Genomic DNA, 14,728 nt, shown 5'->3' with positions numbered 1-14,728 from the left:
TCTTGTGTGGTGATTTGTTCCTCAAAGGAGTTGCAAAAGGCCAGGCCTCAGCCACTCTGAGGAGCAGTGATTTGGGTGTATTATAATATGTTATCATCTACAAAGTTCATTCTTTTTTTTTTTGGTTTTTCGAGACAGGGTTTCTCTGTGTAGTCCTGGCTGTCCTGGAACTCACTCTGTAGACCAGGCTGGCCTTGAACTCAGAACTGCCTCTGCCTCCCAAGTGCTGGGATTAAAGATGTGCGCCATCACCGCCCGGCTACAAAGTTAATTCTTGAAAACTTGAGTCACAACAAATTTCAAAAGAAAACCATCTCAGTGTCTTCAGTAAGCTTACAGTTTTGTAATAGGCGACATTCATAGCTATCCTCTGGCACATGTGGCTGCATATACTGTTCATGTTGGACATGCTTGTCTTAGGGTCTAAACTCTGAGCAGAAAACAGGATCAGAATGATGCCAAGAAACATTGGGCATATTTCAGTGACTAAATGTCCTCAGTCACCAAAAGACAGTAAAAATCTGCTTCAATTGGAAACAAAGCCAAAACAGCCACTGAAAGAAAACCAATCATCACCCCATCCCCCACATTTCTGTGTAGGCAGATGTCGTCTGGTAAAATGTACAGCAGATAGAACATAGCTAAACTGATAGCTCAGGGATCTGGTTCACTTTTATTTTCAGTGTCTATTTTTTTTATGGCCTGCTGCTTCTATACATTTTCTGTGACGAGTTTTCTCATTTCTCCCCTTCACAGCATTAGAGCGAGGTGGTTGTCCCTGTTCCCACTACATCTTGCCCTGGTGATCACATTCTCCACCTTTTGTCTTGGTTTGAGGTGGCTTCCCCTCTGCTTTAGGATCTTGCTGTGTTAACACACAGGGGCACCTCATGCCTCACTTATATATCTGTCTTCCTCTTAGAGCATGTAATTAGTATGCCTGCAGTATTTTCTAAAGAAATCTTTACGGTAGTGTTGCAGCTGGTGACAAATGGTTGAGCCTGACCTTTTGGTCCAAGACTGACCTCAGGATACCAGAAACGCACAGCCTCTTATAGCATGATTCCGGGACCTACTCCATTTGTTCTAGTGCTCTGGAAAAGTTTTCCAATGCAGCTTTGAAAGCTTGCAGCAAGAAAGTACCGAGTTCATTGCTGGTTTCATGAATGTCTGGATCAAAACTTCCAAAAAGTGGGGTGGAGGCCTGGATGTCCTCCCGGTTAGCTCGAAGCAGTACTGCTCGGAGGTCCTCTGCAATCATGTTGTATTTCTGTTGGTCGAATTTAGACACTGACAGCTCATCCTGGGGGTAGACAGCACCCTCAGGGTAGCAGTCCTTTGGCACTGGGAACTCAATGTGGCGCAGCTGAGGGAGTTCGCAGAGTGCAGCAAAAAGGCGCCGGAGAGCACTGCCTGACAGCGGGTTCCCAAGGAACTTGAACTGCTGGAGCTGGCTGCAAGGGCTGAGGCCCAGAATCATCATGTTAACATGGCTGTCTGTGATGTTGCACTCCTCTAGGGTGAGCACTCTCAGCGTTTGGGCAGCCTGGCTCAGCAGCCTGAAGAAGGTAGAAGGGTACAAATGTACCAGGTTGTGTCCACTGAGGTCCAGCACCTCCAAGTGGGCAGTGTGGTTACAGTCTGCTAAGAAGGATATGTCTTCATGATTAAGGGCACAGTTGGCTAGGTCCAACACTCTTAGTGGGGTCTTCAAGGGGCTGTGAGGAAAGCAAAAACATGACAAACATGAGGGTGTCAGGTGAGCTGGAGCTTCGGTGGAGGTGAACAATCTAACCACTTTTCTATCTTAGAGATCACTGACTGTAACCTGCCAGAAACTCCAGCTGACACTTCATTTCACATCGGCATATGAGTTAATGATATTTTAAAGCAAAATTTAAAGAATCAAAACAGTTTGTGAAATGTGAAAGTCACGTTTCTTCTAGAAGTCTACAGCTGCTGGGCCTGTTGAACAATCAATAATGGAACCTAAAATGGACCAACACTGCCTTTCAAGTTAGGTAGGGCAATTATTCATATGATCTCAGAACTATCAGAATATTGACTGTGAGAACAGCAAAAGATAGAATTAGCTTGAAAGAGAGTACTACCACTCTGATGACAATAAAACCAATACAGTTTTCAGGGCTGAGAAGAAAGTCCAGCAGCCTGAATGTGGGCTCCATAATCGTGAATTCACTATTCATCCAGTATTGTCTGGGGGGAGGTGTGTCTGGAGCAACTTCCCCACCCAGGGTTAATGAGAATATACATTTTCTGGCACCCTGGACCTTTCTGGGAACACCCCCTTCACTGCCCTTGTTAAACAAGGCAGTATGAGGTGGGGTCTTGTTCCAGATCCTGTTCTTGCTGCCTCTCCACTGCTTGCCCATACATGATAACCTATTACTGGGACAGTACTCTCCACATGAAACCACCCTGACTCAGAACTACTTGGCAGCCACCTTCCTGCCCTTCTTCATAGTACAGTTGCTGAGGAAGAGATTGGTACTGATAGCAGTACCAGGATTTCAGGTGAGACAATCCAGCTAACAGCTGACAACATTCTCACTATGCTAAGCTACCTTCCCATTCCTATCCTGGGAAAACTTTTTAAGACACTAAATATTGGGTAATTCATTGCACAACACTAGTCAGTAGAAGGTCTGGTTGTGACGTCTGTGGTGTTTACTTTCTAGTTAGCTCCCTCCTTCCTCTTTCTCTTATGTCTTCTTTCTTCTACCTCCTCCTCTCTGATTCTGAGAACTAAAACTAGGGCCCTGCTTGTTATCAGGAACCAGCTTGACAAATTGCCTCCGAACCCAGTGATGGCACTCATAGGTAACAGGAACATGCACATCTGTTGCCATGGCAATCTCATACATTTGCAGAGTCCACTTCCCACCCTTACCTGAGAGTGGTTACATCACAGCCTAAATAAAAGGCAGACCCTTCCTTACCTTCACCCCTTCTTTCTCTCTCCCTTTGTCTCTGCCCCTACCCCCACCCCCAATAAACCTCTGCCACGTGGAACTGCATTGGCCTGGTGTGGTCTGTCCGGATGCAAGCTGCCATTTCAATACAACACTGCTAGTGATTTATCATTCAACCATCTTATATTCTCAGCCCTTGTTTTTGTTTGCTGAAGTAAGGCCTCTCTTTGTAGTTGACCTCAAACTTAAAATGCTACTGGCTATGACTTCTGAGCATTGGGATTATGGGAAAGCCCCATGTCCGAGTTTTGTTAATTGAAAGGCATCTTCCAAACTGGTTCAGTGTTCTGATTCTTTCCTGATGGCTCTTAACTCTTGCTGGTCTGGCCAACACATTCTCAGAAAACATTGTGTAAACAGATCCTATCCCTATTCTCAGTGACTCCAGCATGGTTTACCAGACCCTGTGCCCAATTATCTGAGACTTACCTAAGCAATGTTTGGATCTTCCCAGTCAGTGTAGAGAATGCTACACTTAGCTCAGTGAGCTGGTTCATCTGGCTGAGCTCCCAGGCAATAGAGGTAAGGAGGAGATCCTCGCCCTCTGGATTTGGGGCACAGGTTGGGGGAGCATCGAAGGCCTTGGTGGGCAAGGTGAGTGAGGTCAGCTGAGGGAAGCCCACCTGGGTCAGCAGCTGCTGCACGTGGCCAGCATGCAACCGTACATTGTGTACTACCTCCAACTTTCTAAGGTTGCCTGGCCTAGCCAGGCCAAGCACTTGTAGGAGCTGCCCAGGGCTCAGGCTGTCTGCCCGGAGTGAAGGACAACAGACCTGCAGAGGTGCTGGGCCTGATGGCTTCAGGGCCTGTACCACCATGTCAAAGTTGCCTTCTGTGACAAAGAGATCAGCAAAGACTTCAATGGGGTGCCCAGCTGTACAGGGCTGTCCTTGGAGCTGGCAGCAGGTCCTAGCCAGCACCTTGGTACGGCCCCACCTTCCTAGTGCCCTCCCACAAGGACATTGCTGCACCTGTACATCCTGGATGCCAGTGAAATCAGCTACCCGAAGGCGGTTGCTCCCACTTTTCAGCACATGGTCAGCTATGCCCTGCATACAGGCCTCCAGGCAGGCCTTGCAGGCACGATCACGCAGGTCTTCAGGGTGATCAGTGTTTGGCCTCAGTAGCACAGCCAGCCGGAACTCCTCCAGCGGCCAGTGACTCAGCAGGGCACGGGTCACGTCTGCCTGCTCTAGCAGGTAACTGGCCTTGAACAGAAGTGGGTAGAGGTTGTAGGCTATATTGTCCAGGTTCTCCTGAACTAGCTGGGGGTAGGACACTAAAGCTTCAGCAGAAATGAAACGAAGCGAGCTCATTGTGCCCCTGGTCAGAATGGTGCTGTCCCTGCCGTTCTTCTCAAAGCGTGTGGGTTTTGTGGCTATTTTTAGCAGCTGCTGCTTCTCAGGACAGAGAGTGGTAAACTGGCCCTTGTGGTCATCTGACTGCTATTTTGGTCTTTGGGTACCAGTTTGGCTGTAACTGTGGAGGCATCTGTCTGTCTATGGCACCCTGTTGATGAAAGCAGAGCTCCTTGGTTTTGTTGTCCAAAGTGGGACCACTAAGAGGGTAAGCTCTAGGTACTTGCACAAATAGCTTAAGGCTTACAGTACAAATGGATATTCTGCCCAGCTGGGGCCTATTCCAGTCAAAAGATCTGAGTGAAGCAAGTCCTGAGCCGCACTTGGATGGATGAAACAGTGGTCTTTGGGTAAAACCCTTCTTTTCCTAATACCTAGGAGTCAGGAATGCAAGGGCCAGGATTGTGGGGTAGGTATCTCAGACAATTCTTTTAATATTTTAAGAATACTGGCCATGAAACCGCACCATCTCTTATTCGCAAGATCCTTCTTTGCAGAAAAAAAAAAAAAAAAAAAAAAAAAAAAAAAAAAAAAGGAACAATTTCACTGAAAAAGAGATATGGGCTGGGGCTGTAGAGATGGCTTAGTGGTTAAGAGCACTGAGTGCTCTTCCAGAGGTCCCAAGTTCAATTCCCAGCAATCACATAGTGGCTCATGACCATCTGTAATGGGATCCAGTGCCCTCTTCTGAAGAGAGTGACAGTGTACTCATATACATAAAATAATAAAATCTAAAAATAAATGTGATATGTATTTCCAGTAACACTCAGTTGGAGAAAACTAATTTTAAAAAGAGGGAGGGGGGAGAGATGGACTAGTGAAGAAGGTGATGCTGCAAATAAAATTTAGGTACCTATAGGCTGTGGGTTTGCAGCCCTAGTATAGGTAGGTATTGAATGGTTAGATCCTGCCCTTTCATCATCTCTGTCACCTGGAATAGGCAACATATTCTGGCTCATAGGTCCCCATGGTGCCAGCTTTATAGGAGAGTCATAACAGAGAGTGAGAGGGAGAGGTAGGAGTCAGACAGTGGCTATCCCAGGTGAGTGTCCTGCCCTCAGGTGTACTCCAGTTTTCCTGTGTGACCTTCTTTAACTTCCTCCTGATACAGAGCTTTATCTCTCCCAGAAACTCTGCCAGGGACAGAGATGAGAATATGCTGCCGTGGTGGAGCCCCAAGCACTGCTAGGTGGGTAGGATTTATATGGAAGGTAATCCACAACAGGACTTTGCCCTAATGTCACTCCCTTGCCCCCTCCTAAATCTTGGCCTATGAAGTATTACCATGTCTGCTAAATAAGAACCCAAGACTAGTGATACCAAATGTCTATCCTTTAAGGTATGAACTTTGAAGTACGTGTGACTAGGTTATTACTGATCTATGTCTAAATTCACTACTGTATGAATCACTTTGAAATGTGTTTGGAAATATTAGTATACATAGTGAATGATATCATTTCTACATGTTCCATGAGTACCATGAATTCCCTGCCATGCTAATGGAATTTCACAGGTGAAATGGATACTTAAAATATTACACTTGTGTGTGTACATGCGCATGTGTGTGTACACAAGCACAGGTATGTGTGTGTCACAGTATGCATGTGGAGGTCAGAGAACAGCTTGCATGAGGTGATTCTTTCCTTTTTATAAAGTGAGTTCTGGGGATCTAACTCTGATTGTCAGGCAGCAAGTGCATGTGCCTACAAAACCACCTTGCTGGCCCTGAAATGGATAATTTGACATCATATATCTGCTTATGCAATAAAGCTTGTTTTTGTATTGATTCTCATTGTGATTGCTTCTCAAATAAAGTTGTATTGCAAAGTTCATGTTCTTTTTTTTTTTGGTCTGTAACTTCTAGTGACTTCATATTTCTGATTGCAAGTGAAAACAAGTCTCCAGCATTAACTTGAAATCTCCAGATTTCAACTTGAAGAAATCTTCCCCCTCCTTGCTGATTTATCAATATAAGCAATGTCTCCCTGTTAAAATATGAATTCAATCATCTGCCTTCCCATACATAAAACTACTAAATGTTTCTATTTTTATCTTACTTGGCATGAAAGAAAGTTGATACAAGAGAATTATTTATGATACTTTTGTGATTATTTCTTTTCTTTAAAAAATTATGATATTCTTGTACATTCATACAACGTGTTTTGATCCAGTTCACACCTCATTCCCTCTGTCCCAATTCCTCTTCTACCTTCATCCTATCTCAATTACTTCCTCTCAATTTAATGTGTCCCAGCATTGCCAATATTTGTATAGGTGTAAGACTCTCTACTGAAGTATGAGTAGCTGAAATGGAAGTTTCTTTTTTAATAATCTATTCATTTATTTTTATTTCATGTGCATTGGTGTATTGCCTTCAAAACACATGTATGTCTTAGTGTGAGGGTGTCAGATCTTGGAGTTACAGTTGTGAGCTGCCTGCCATGTGGTTGCTGGGAATTGAATTGAGGACCTTGGGAAGAACAGTCAGTGCTCTTAACCATTGAGCCATCTCTCCAGCCCAAAGTGAAGATGTCATGTGATGTTTGGGTCATGTGACACAGACTTACATGATGTTTTGTGGAGGTAGACTCATGTGGTGTTTGGCTGAGGAAAGATCCATGAGAGGATATGTGATGTTTGGAGAGAGTATAAATAGGACTCAACTGACAGTAACAAGGCACTTGCATAGCTAGCCTTGTAACATTTCATTGATCTCATGTCTTCGGGGATCTTCATTTCACTGAGAGAAGCATAGCAGAGAACTTCTCTTGGTGTCCGTCTGGTTTTGGTTGTTCCTGCTGTCTTGTACCAATTGGGAGGAGACCTGGATGTTTCTACTGGATTGTACTACTGCTGCTGATTCATGTTTGGTATCCTGACACTACTGAACTGGGCGGCTGGTATCCTGACAACAGAGATTGGAATTGTCCCCAAAGAACTACTTCTAAACAGGTCCACATCCCCTTGTCCTGTTTACCATCTTTTCTCCCCTAGTGGGCTAGAAGGGGCGGGGTTGAAACATTTGAGAATCCTTATTAAAAGTAAGTTTTAAAATATCTAAGCCTACAGGTAGCCTCTCTGGAGTTGCATCCTTAAAGAAAACTGACCAGAAGCCATTACTTGCCAATATCTTCTCAGCTAGGGGTGAGATTTCATACCTACATTCCATTTCCATGATGATACTTTGTCTTGATTTTGTATTATTTTTTTTACAGGCTGTCACAACCCATATGAATTCATGTGTCCAGATTGTGTCTTGAAAATACCTTTTTGTTGTAGTCATTTTGCATCTCTGAGTCTTTCAATCTTTCCATCCCATCTTCTGTGATAATCCCTGAACCCAAGAGGGGAGGCAATGTGATAATGATGTCCCAATTAGTGCTGAACAGTCCACAGTAACTTATTCTCTGCACTCTGAACAGTTGTGTATTGATGTATTAATTTTTGTCTTCTGCTAAAGAAAGTTTCTTTGATTAGGGTTGAGAGATGCACTAATCTATGGTTATAACAATATGCAGCTTCTTTTGAAGTTGAAACCCAAGGATTGATGGGTCATAGAGAGAAGCCAAGGATTGGCACCATATGGCAGGGTCAGAGTCCCTGAAGAGAGCCCAGAAGAAGCTCTTGGTAAATGTTCAACAATTTGTTCTTCCTTCCAGTAATTTCTATAAATACAGATGGATATAAACCACCCAATAAAAATATAAAAATTGACTGGTAGCATGCTACAATCCACACACCCAAAGAAGCTAAATAACAAGGAGGGACCAGGGGAGAATATTTGAATCTTACTCAGAAGTGGGAATAAAATTGTCATCACAGGTTGTCTTAGGGTTTCATTGCTGTGAAGAGACACCATGACCAAGGCAACTCTTATAAGGGATAGCATTTAAGTGGGGCTGGCTTACAGGTTCAGAGGTTCAGTCCATTATCATCAAGATGGGAGCATGGCAGTGTCTAGGCAGGCATGGCGCCACAGGAGCTGAGAGTTCTATGTCTTCCCCCAAGGCAAACAGGAGAAGACTATTGTCTTCCAGGCAACTAGAAGAGGGTCTCAAAGCCCACCCCACAGTGGCTCCCCACAGTGGCCCACTTCCTCCAAGAAGGCCACACCTCCTAATAGTGCTACTCCTTGGGCCAAGAACATTTAATCCACCACAGAGTAGATGGAGGGAAGAAATTGGGTAGGAGATGGAACAGGGAGGGGAATGGAGGGTGCAGGGAATCAGGTATAAGGAGAGTTGGGGAGAAAGGGCTAGGAGAATGAATGGAAATGAGGGGGATCTCTAAGGCATACCACAGACCTGGGATGGGGAGGTTCCAGGGAGTCTATGAGGTTGACTCTAGCTAAGACTCACAGCAGTAGTGATATGGAGTCTGAAGTGGACACCTCCCATATGCAGGACTCCCAGTGGAGGAATAAGGACACCTACCCAACCCATGAAACCTTCAACCCAGAACTTTTCCTGCCTACAAGAGGTGCAGGGACAAAGATGGTACAGAGATTGTGATGGCCAGTCAATGGAAGGCCCAACTTAAGATCCATCCCATGGGCAAGAACCAATTCCTGACACTATTAGTAATACTTTGTTAGGCTTGCAGACAGGAACCTATCATAACTATCTTCTGAGAGGCTCCAACCAGCAGCTGACCACAGAGATGCAGTGACCCACAGCCTAACATTAGGTGGAGCTCAAGAAGTCATGTGGAAGAGTTGGGGGAAGGATTGAGGAACCCAGAAGGAATAGAGACACCGCAAGAAGATTAACAGTCAACTAACCCAGATACTCTCAGATACTAACCCAGAGCTCTCAGAGACTCAACCACTAACTAAAGAGCAAGCATGGGCTGGACCTAGCCTCCCCACAAAACATATGTAGCAGATGTGCAGCTTGGTCTTTATATGGGTCCCCCAACAACTGGAGCAGAGGCTTACCATGGCTCTGTTGCCTGCCTGTGAATCTTGTTTTTTTAAATGAGCTGTCTTATCTAGCTTCACTGGGAGAGGGTGTACATAATACTGAAATGACTTGAGGTGTCAGGGTGGATTGGTACCTAGGGGGGACCTCCCCCTTCTCAGAAGTGAAGGGGAGGGGAATAAAGCAAGAGGCTGTGTGAGGAGGGAGAAAGCGGGATTACAATCAAGTTGTTAAGTGAATGAATGAAAGAATGAATGAAAGAATGAATGAATGAATAAATAAATAAATAATAAATAGGAAAAATTGGTATAATCAAATCTGGTTCAAGAACACATATAAAATGAAGCTAAAAAGATGGAAAATATTTTGTGTAAATAGTGACCAAAAGGGATAGTTACTTTACATATGATAATATTTAAAACAAAATAAGTCATGTCAAAGAAAAGTATTGCTGGGCGGTGGTGGCACATGCCTTTAATCCCAGCACTTGGGAGGCAGAGACAGGTGGATTTCTGAGTTCGAGGCCAGCCTGGTCTACCGAGCGAGTTCCAGGACAGCCAGGGCTACACAGAGAAACCCTGTCTCGAAAAACCAAAAAAAAAAAAAAAAAAAAAAAAACCCCCCCAAAAAAAAAAAGAAAAGAAAGAAAGAAAGAAAGAAAAAGAAAGAAAGTATTAAAATATTTAAGTGTGTGTGTGTGTTCCTATGACGGCCAGAGGTGGCAGAGCTAGATTTGCTGTTGGTTGTGAGTTGCCTGACATGTATGCTTGGAAGTCAACTCAGGACCTCTGCAAGAACAGTATGTGCTCTTAAACACATGCCATTCCTTCATGCCCAGAAAACATTTATGTAAAAAAAACCTATTTGAATAAGATAATCAAGACTACTCTATGATAGTAAAAAGTATCTCTCCCTAGGACAATATAATAATAATTAATGTGTATAAACTCACTTCATATTTCCTAAACATAGGAAGCTATTATAAGTAAAACTGAAGAAAAATTACCACAATATCTAGTAGGAGATTTGAATTTTCTAGTTTATTTATTGAAAAAAGTAACCAAAAGAGGCTTTTAATCTAGAAACAGAAAAGCCTTTAAAACTCTCTTGTTATTCTGCACTCTCTGATTCTCTGTACTTGACCACAGTTCAGAGGAACTCTGTATTATTTGCTATTACTGTATAAAGAAGCTTTCTAATGAGGGTTGAGAGAGAGAGAGAGAGAGAGAGATACTAATCCATGTCTGTAATAAGTCATTAGGAGTCAGCTTAATATTGCCTTAGGCTTCTATTGCTGTGAGAAAACACCACAACCAAAAGCAAGTTGGAGGAGAAAGGATTTATTTGACCTCACAGGTCTCAATCTATCAAGGGAAGTCAGGACAGCAACTCAAAACAGAAAGCTGGAGGCAGAAACTGAAGCAGAGAACATGGAGGAATGCTGCTTATTTGCTTGTTACCAGGGCTTGATCATCCTGCTTTCTTCTGCACTCCGGGACTACTCAGCCAGGAATGGCCCAGCCAACAATGGGCTGTGTCCTTCAACACCAACATTAACCAAAAGCATGTCCCATAGGCTTGCCTACACACCAATCTGTTGGGGGAACTTTCTCAATTAATGTTCTCTCTTCTCAAAAAACTCTAGCTTGTGTCAAGTGACAAAAAAATGTCATCAATTGTAAAAATAGCTGTATCATCCAAAATAATGTCCAGATCCTATGTAATCCCCATCAAAATTCACATGACATCTTCCATAGACCTAGAAAAAAAATCCTAAAATTCAGAACACAAAGGCTTTGAAAGGCTAACACAATCTTTAGTGGAAAAACAATGTTGGAGGTATCACAATACATAATCTTATATTATATAGCTATAGCAATAAAACCACCATGGCACCAGCACAAAAAGACTTGCAGATCAATGGAATAGAATACACAATCTAGATGTAAATCCATATAGTTGCAGCAACTTAATTGAGAAATTTTAGATCCATTTCTATGTGTTAAAGTGTTTTGCTTTCATGTATGTATGAGTACCATGTACATGCCTGGTGTCCATCTATATCATAAGGGGGAGGAGAATCATATCCCCTTGGACTGGAGTTACAAATGGTTGTGAGCCATGCAATTTGGGTGTTGGGAATAGAAGAACCTTTGTCTTCTGCAAGAGCAATAAGTATTCCTAACCATTTGAGTGCTTTCTCAATCCTGTTAATTTTTCATAAAGCTTTAAAAATGTACATTAGAGGAAAGATGCCCTCTTTATTGAATTCTGCTGGAGCAAATAATAAAATGTGACATATATCACATATAGGTAATGTATTATTATGAAAACAGTCTTTACATTATGTGTGGTTTGAATAGAGACGACCCCCACAGACTCATGTGTTTGTGTAAATAGATTTGTTATCTGGGTCAATTGGGTTCAATTGGAGTCAATGACTTCTAAAACTTTGTTAAAGATTTCTATAAAGGATCCTTCATACCTCCCCTATGTGATAATTTCTGTGCATTCTGGGCAAGGGCTGTGAGTGTTAATTTAGACGTGTGTTTTTTACTTCTAAAGTTGGTTAGAAAAAGTGATTTTTATTTTAAAAAGTTCCAAGTTTTGTTTTGTTTTTTGAGAGAGAGAGAAAGAACATAAAATTGTGTAAGGAGGGAAGGGACTATCTCAGAGGTGTTTGGAGAGGAGAAAGAATAGGAAAGGAAGGAACAAATTTCTGAATAATTATAAAATTTTGAAAAAATTGTGTCATATAGAACAATAACTTCAAAATTACTTGAAGAATATTAATACTGGTCAAAGAATGACAGGTCATTTCACTAATCTCCAGCAATACAGAATTAAAATCTGCTGTCTGTATCCTTGAGTAAAGTGTAATACTTTTATTTGTTATAAAATTATATGTCATTCAATATATAACAATAATACATTAAGAAACACTCATTTTTATTGATTAAAACAACTACACTTCAAAATCTAACATATGGTGTCTGAAAAGAAAAACTCTCGAGAACCAGTTTTGTTCTTTTGATATAATAATTTGAGATCTGCTCTTCATTTAGTTTTGAAAGGTGAGGCTATATAGTAAATTCAATTTTATAATACATTGATATTCTTACAGAGATAAGTTATCTGCAAGATTCTGAAGTCTGTGATATTTCTTTACATTTTATCAAATAATGATGCCCTATAAATTATAACCAAGCCCTCAGGTTTTTGTGACAATTCATATATTTACTGGATTTGTCTCATAATAATTTCCTTATATTCAGTAAGATCTGATGTGTGCAGAAAGACTTGCTTATATTCTTTTTATTTACATGTTTTGTAGTTTTAAGTATTTTGCTTTTCTGAGGTACAAATATTAAACTAAATTCCTCCCAGCCACTACATGTATAAAGTTTCTATGTAGTATGAATTCACTGATGGTTAATGAAGATGAAGCTTCAGTTAAAGGCCATGCAACATTATTTCTATTTGCAAGGTTTCTTACCAATACAAAATCCCTGGTCATCGATTATGGCATGAATAAAGGCTTTGACACACATTTTAGTTTGCAGGGTTTCTCTTAATGTTTAAAATTTTGATGTTGCAGAGGTGTAAAACTGTTAAACACTTTGCCTCCATCTCTGCATTTACAGGGCTACTCTTCAGGACATATGGATTCTATGGTATTGAGGAAGGGCTTCACCATAATTAAAGGCTTTGCCAGAATCTTCACAGTTGTAGAGTTTTTCTCTAGTATGGATTCTTTGGTGTTGTTTAAGGTTTGAAGAACAGTTAAAGCCCTGTCTACATTTTTCACACTTGTAGGGTTTCTCTCCAGTATGGATTCTTTGGTGTTGACTAAGAGCTGAGCAATTATTAAATGCTTTGCTACATTTCTCACACTTGTAGGGTTTCTCTCCAGTATGAATTCTTTGGTGTTGAATAAGGGCTGAAAAATTACTAAAGGCTTTGCTACATTCTTCACATCTATAGGGTTTCTCTCCAGTATGAATTCTGTGATGATAATTAAGGTGTGAAGAAGAGTTAAAGGCTTTGCCACATTCTTTGCATTCATACGGTTTCTCTCCAGTGTGAATTCGTTGGTGATGAGTAAGGCTTGAACTATTATTAAAGGCTTTGCCACATTCTCTGCATTTGTAGGGTTTCTCTCCAGTATGAATTCTTTGGTGTTGAATTAGGGCTGAACAATTACTAAAAGCTTTGTCACATTCTTTACATTTATAGGGTTTTTCTCCAGTATGAATTCTCTGGTGTCGAGTAAGGTAAGAGACCATGGTAAAGGCTTTGCCACATTCTCTACATTTGTAGGGTTTATCTCCAGTATGAAGTATCTGATGATAATTAAGGTATGATGAACAGTTAAAGGCCTTGCCACATTCTTTGCATTTGTAAAGTTTTTCACCGGTGTGAATTCTCTGGTGCCTGTACAGATGTGAAGAACAGTTAAAGGACAAGCCACATTCTTCACATTTGTAGGGTTTCTCTCCAGTGTGAATTCTTTGATGCTGGGTAAGGCTTGAAGACCAGTTAAAAGCTTTGCCACATTCTGTGCATTTATAGGGTTTCTCACCAGTGTGAATTCTCTGATGCTTATACAGGTGAGAAGAATAGTTAAAAGCCTGACCACACTGTTCACATTTGTAGGGTTTTTCTCCACTGTGAATTCTTTGATGTGGGGTAAGGCTTGAAGAACAGCTAAAAGCTTTGCCACATTGTTCACATTTGTAGGGTTTCTCTCCTGTATGAACTCTCTGGTGTTGAATAAGGAGTGAATTCCGAACAAAGACCTTGTTACAGTCTTTACATTCATAGGGTTTTGTTCCTGTTGAATAAATGATTAGGTATTAATAAAAATGATAATCTTTATATTTGTAATACTTATCATTAACATAGATATTTTTATTCAGTTACATTTTTATATAAAATTTATCCTCACAACAATCAGAAAATATAAACATATTTCGACAGCCCAAATCACTATAGCATTATTCAGAAAATAACACAGGTAGAAATAACCTAAACTACCATTGTACTGAAATGATGAAGACAATATGGAATATATAAATAATATTCAACCTGTAAAAGGTAATAATATACTATCTGCCATGAGGACAATTCTTAAAGGATAAATGAAATAAAACACAAAGACATATTATATGATCTGAATTATTTGAAGATTCTATAGAAATAAAACTTGTAAAACTTACAGTAGAATGGTAAATGGAATAGTTTACATGGAGACAAAAGTACACAATTTCTTTCATAAATATAGTTAGTTTCAAAAGCAAAATTATTTTCTAAAAATATAGTGCATAAGAATTTAAATATATGGCTGGGCGGTGGTGGCGCACGCCTTTAATCCCAGCACTTGGGTGGCAGAGGCAGGTGGATTTCTGAGTTTGAGGCTAGCCTGGTCTACAGAGTGAGCTCCAGGACAGCCAGAGCT

General features: G+C 41.2%; 2 protein-coding genes across 2 annotated transcripts in view; both read right to left on the bottom strand.

Annotated features, from left to right (window-relative positions):
• Positions 1 to 947: 947 nt before the first annotated feature.
• Lrrc14b (leucine rich repeat containing 14B) lies at positions 948 to 4,309 on the bottom strand. Its single transcript, XM_034523491.2, has 2 exons — positions 3,423 to 4,309; positions 948 to 1,718 (listed from the first exon to the last, which is right to left on the bottom strand). Exons 1-2 carry the CDS (start codon positions 4,307 to 4,309, stop codon positions 1,073 to 1,075), a joined length of 1,533 nt encoding a protein of 510 aa, XP_034379382.1. The 3' UTR covers positions 948 to 1,072.
• A 6,285-nt stretch (positions 4,310 to 10,594) lies between these two features.
• The window catches only part of LOC143433753 (uncharacterized), a 37,103-nt gene continuing 32,969 nt past the window's right edge, over positions 10,595 to 14,728 (bottom strand). Inside the window, 2 exon segments of the mRNA XM_076916308.1 lie at positions 10,595 to 13,018; positions 13,020 to 14,069. Coding sequence (XP_076772423.1) covers positions 12,917 to 13,018; positions 13,020 to 14,069 — 1,152 coding nt within the window. The 3' untranslated portion in view covers positions 10,595 to 12,916.

Source organism: Arvicanthis niloticus, chromosome 19 (genome assembly GCF_011762505.2).
Source record: "Arvicanthis niloticus isolate mArvNil1 chromosome 19, mArvNil1.pat.X, whole genome shotgun sequence".
NCBI classification, from domain to species: domain Eukaryota; kingdom Metazoa; phylum Chordata; class Mammalia; order Rodentia; family Muridae; genus Arvicanthis; species Arvicanthis niloticus.
Note: the sequence above shows the minus strand (reverse complement) of the source record. Positions and strands in the feature narration are given on the sequence as shown.

Bases quoted from the DNA above. Each gene is read 5' to 3' on its own strand.
- Lrrc14b (XM_034523491.2), bottom strand. From the start codon at position 4,309: ATGAGCTCGCTTCGTTTCATTTCTGCTGAAGCTTTAGTGTCCTACCCC. The intron at 1,719-3,422 runs GTAAGTCTCAGA...CTTTCCTCACAG, and splicing joins AAGATCCAAACATTGCTTAG to CCCCTTGAAGACCCCACTAA.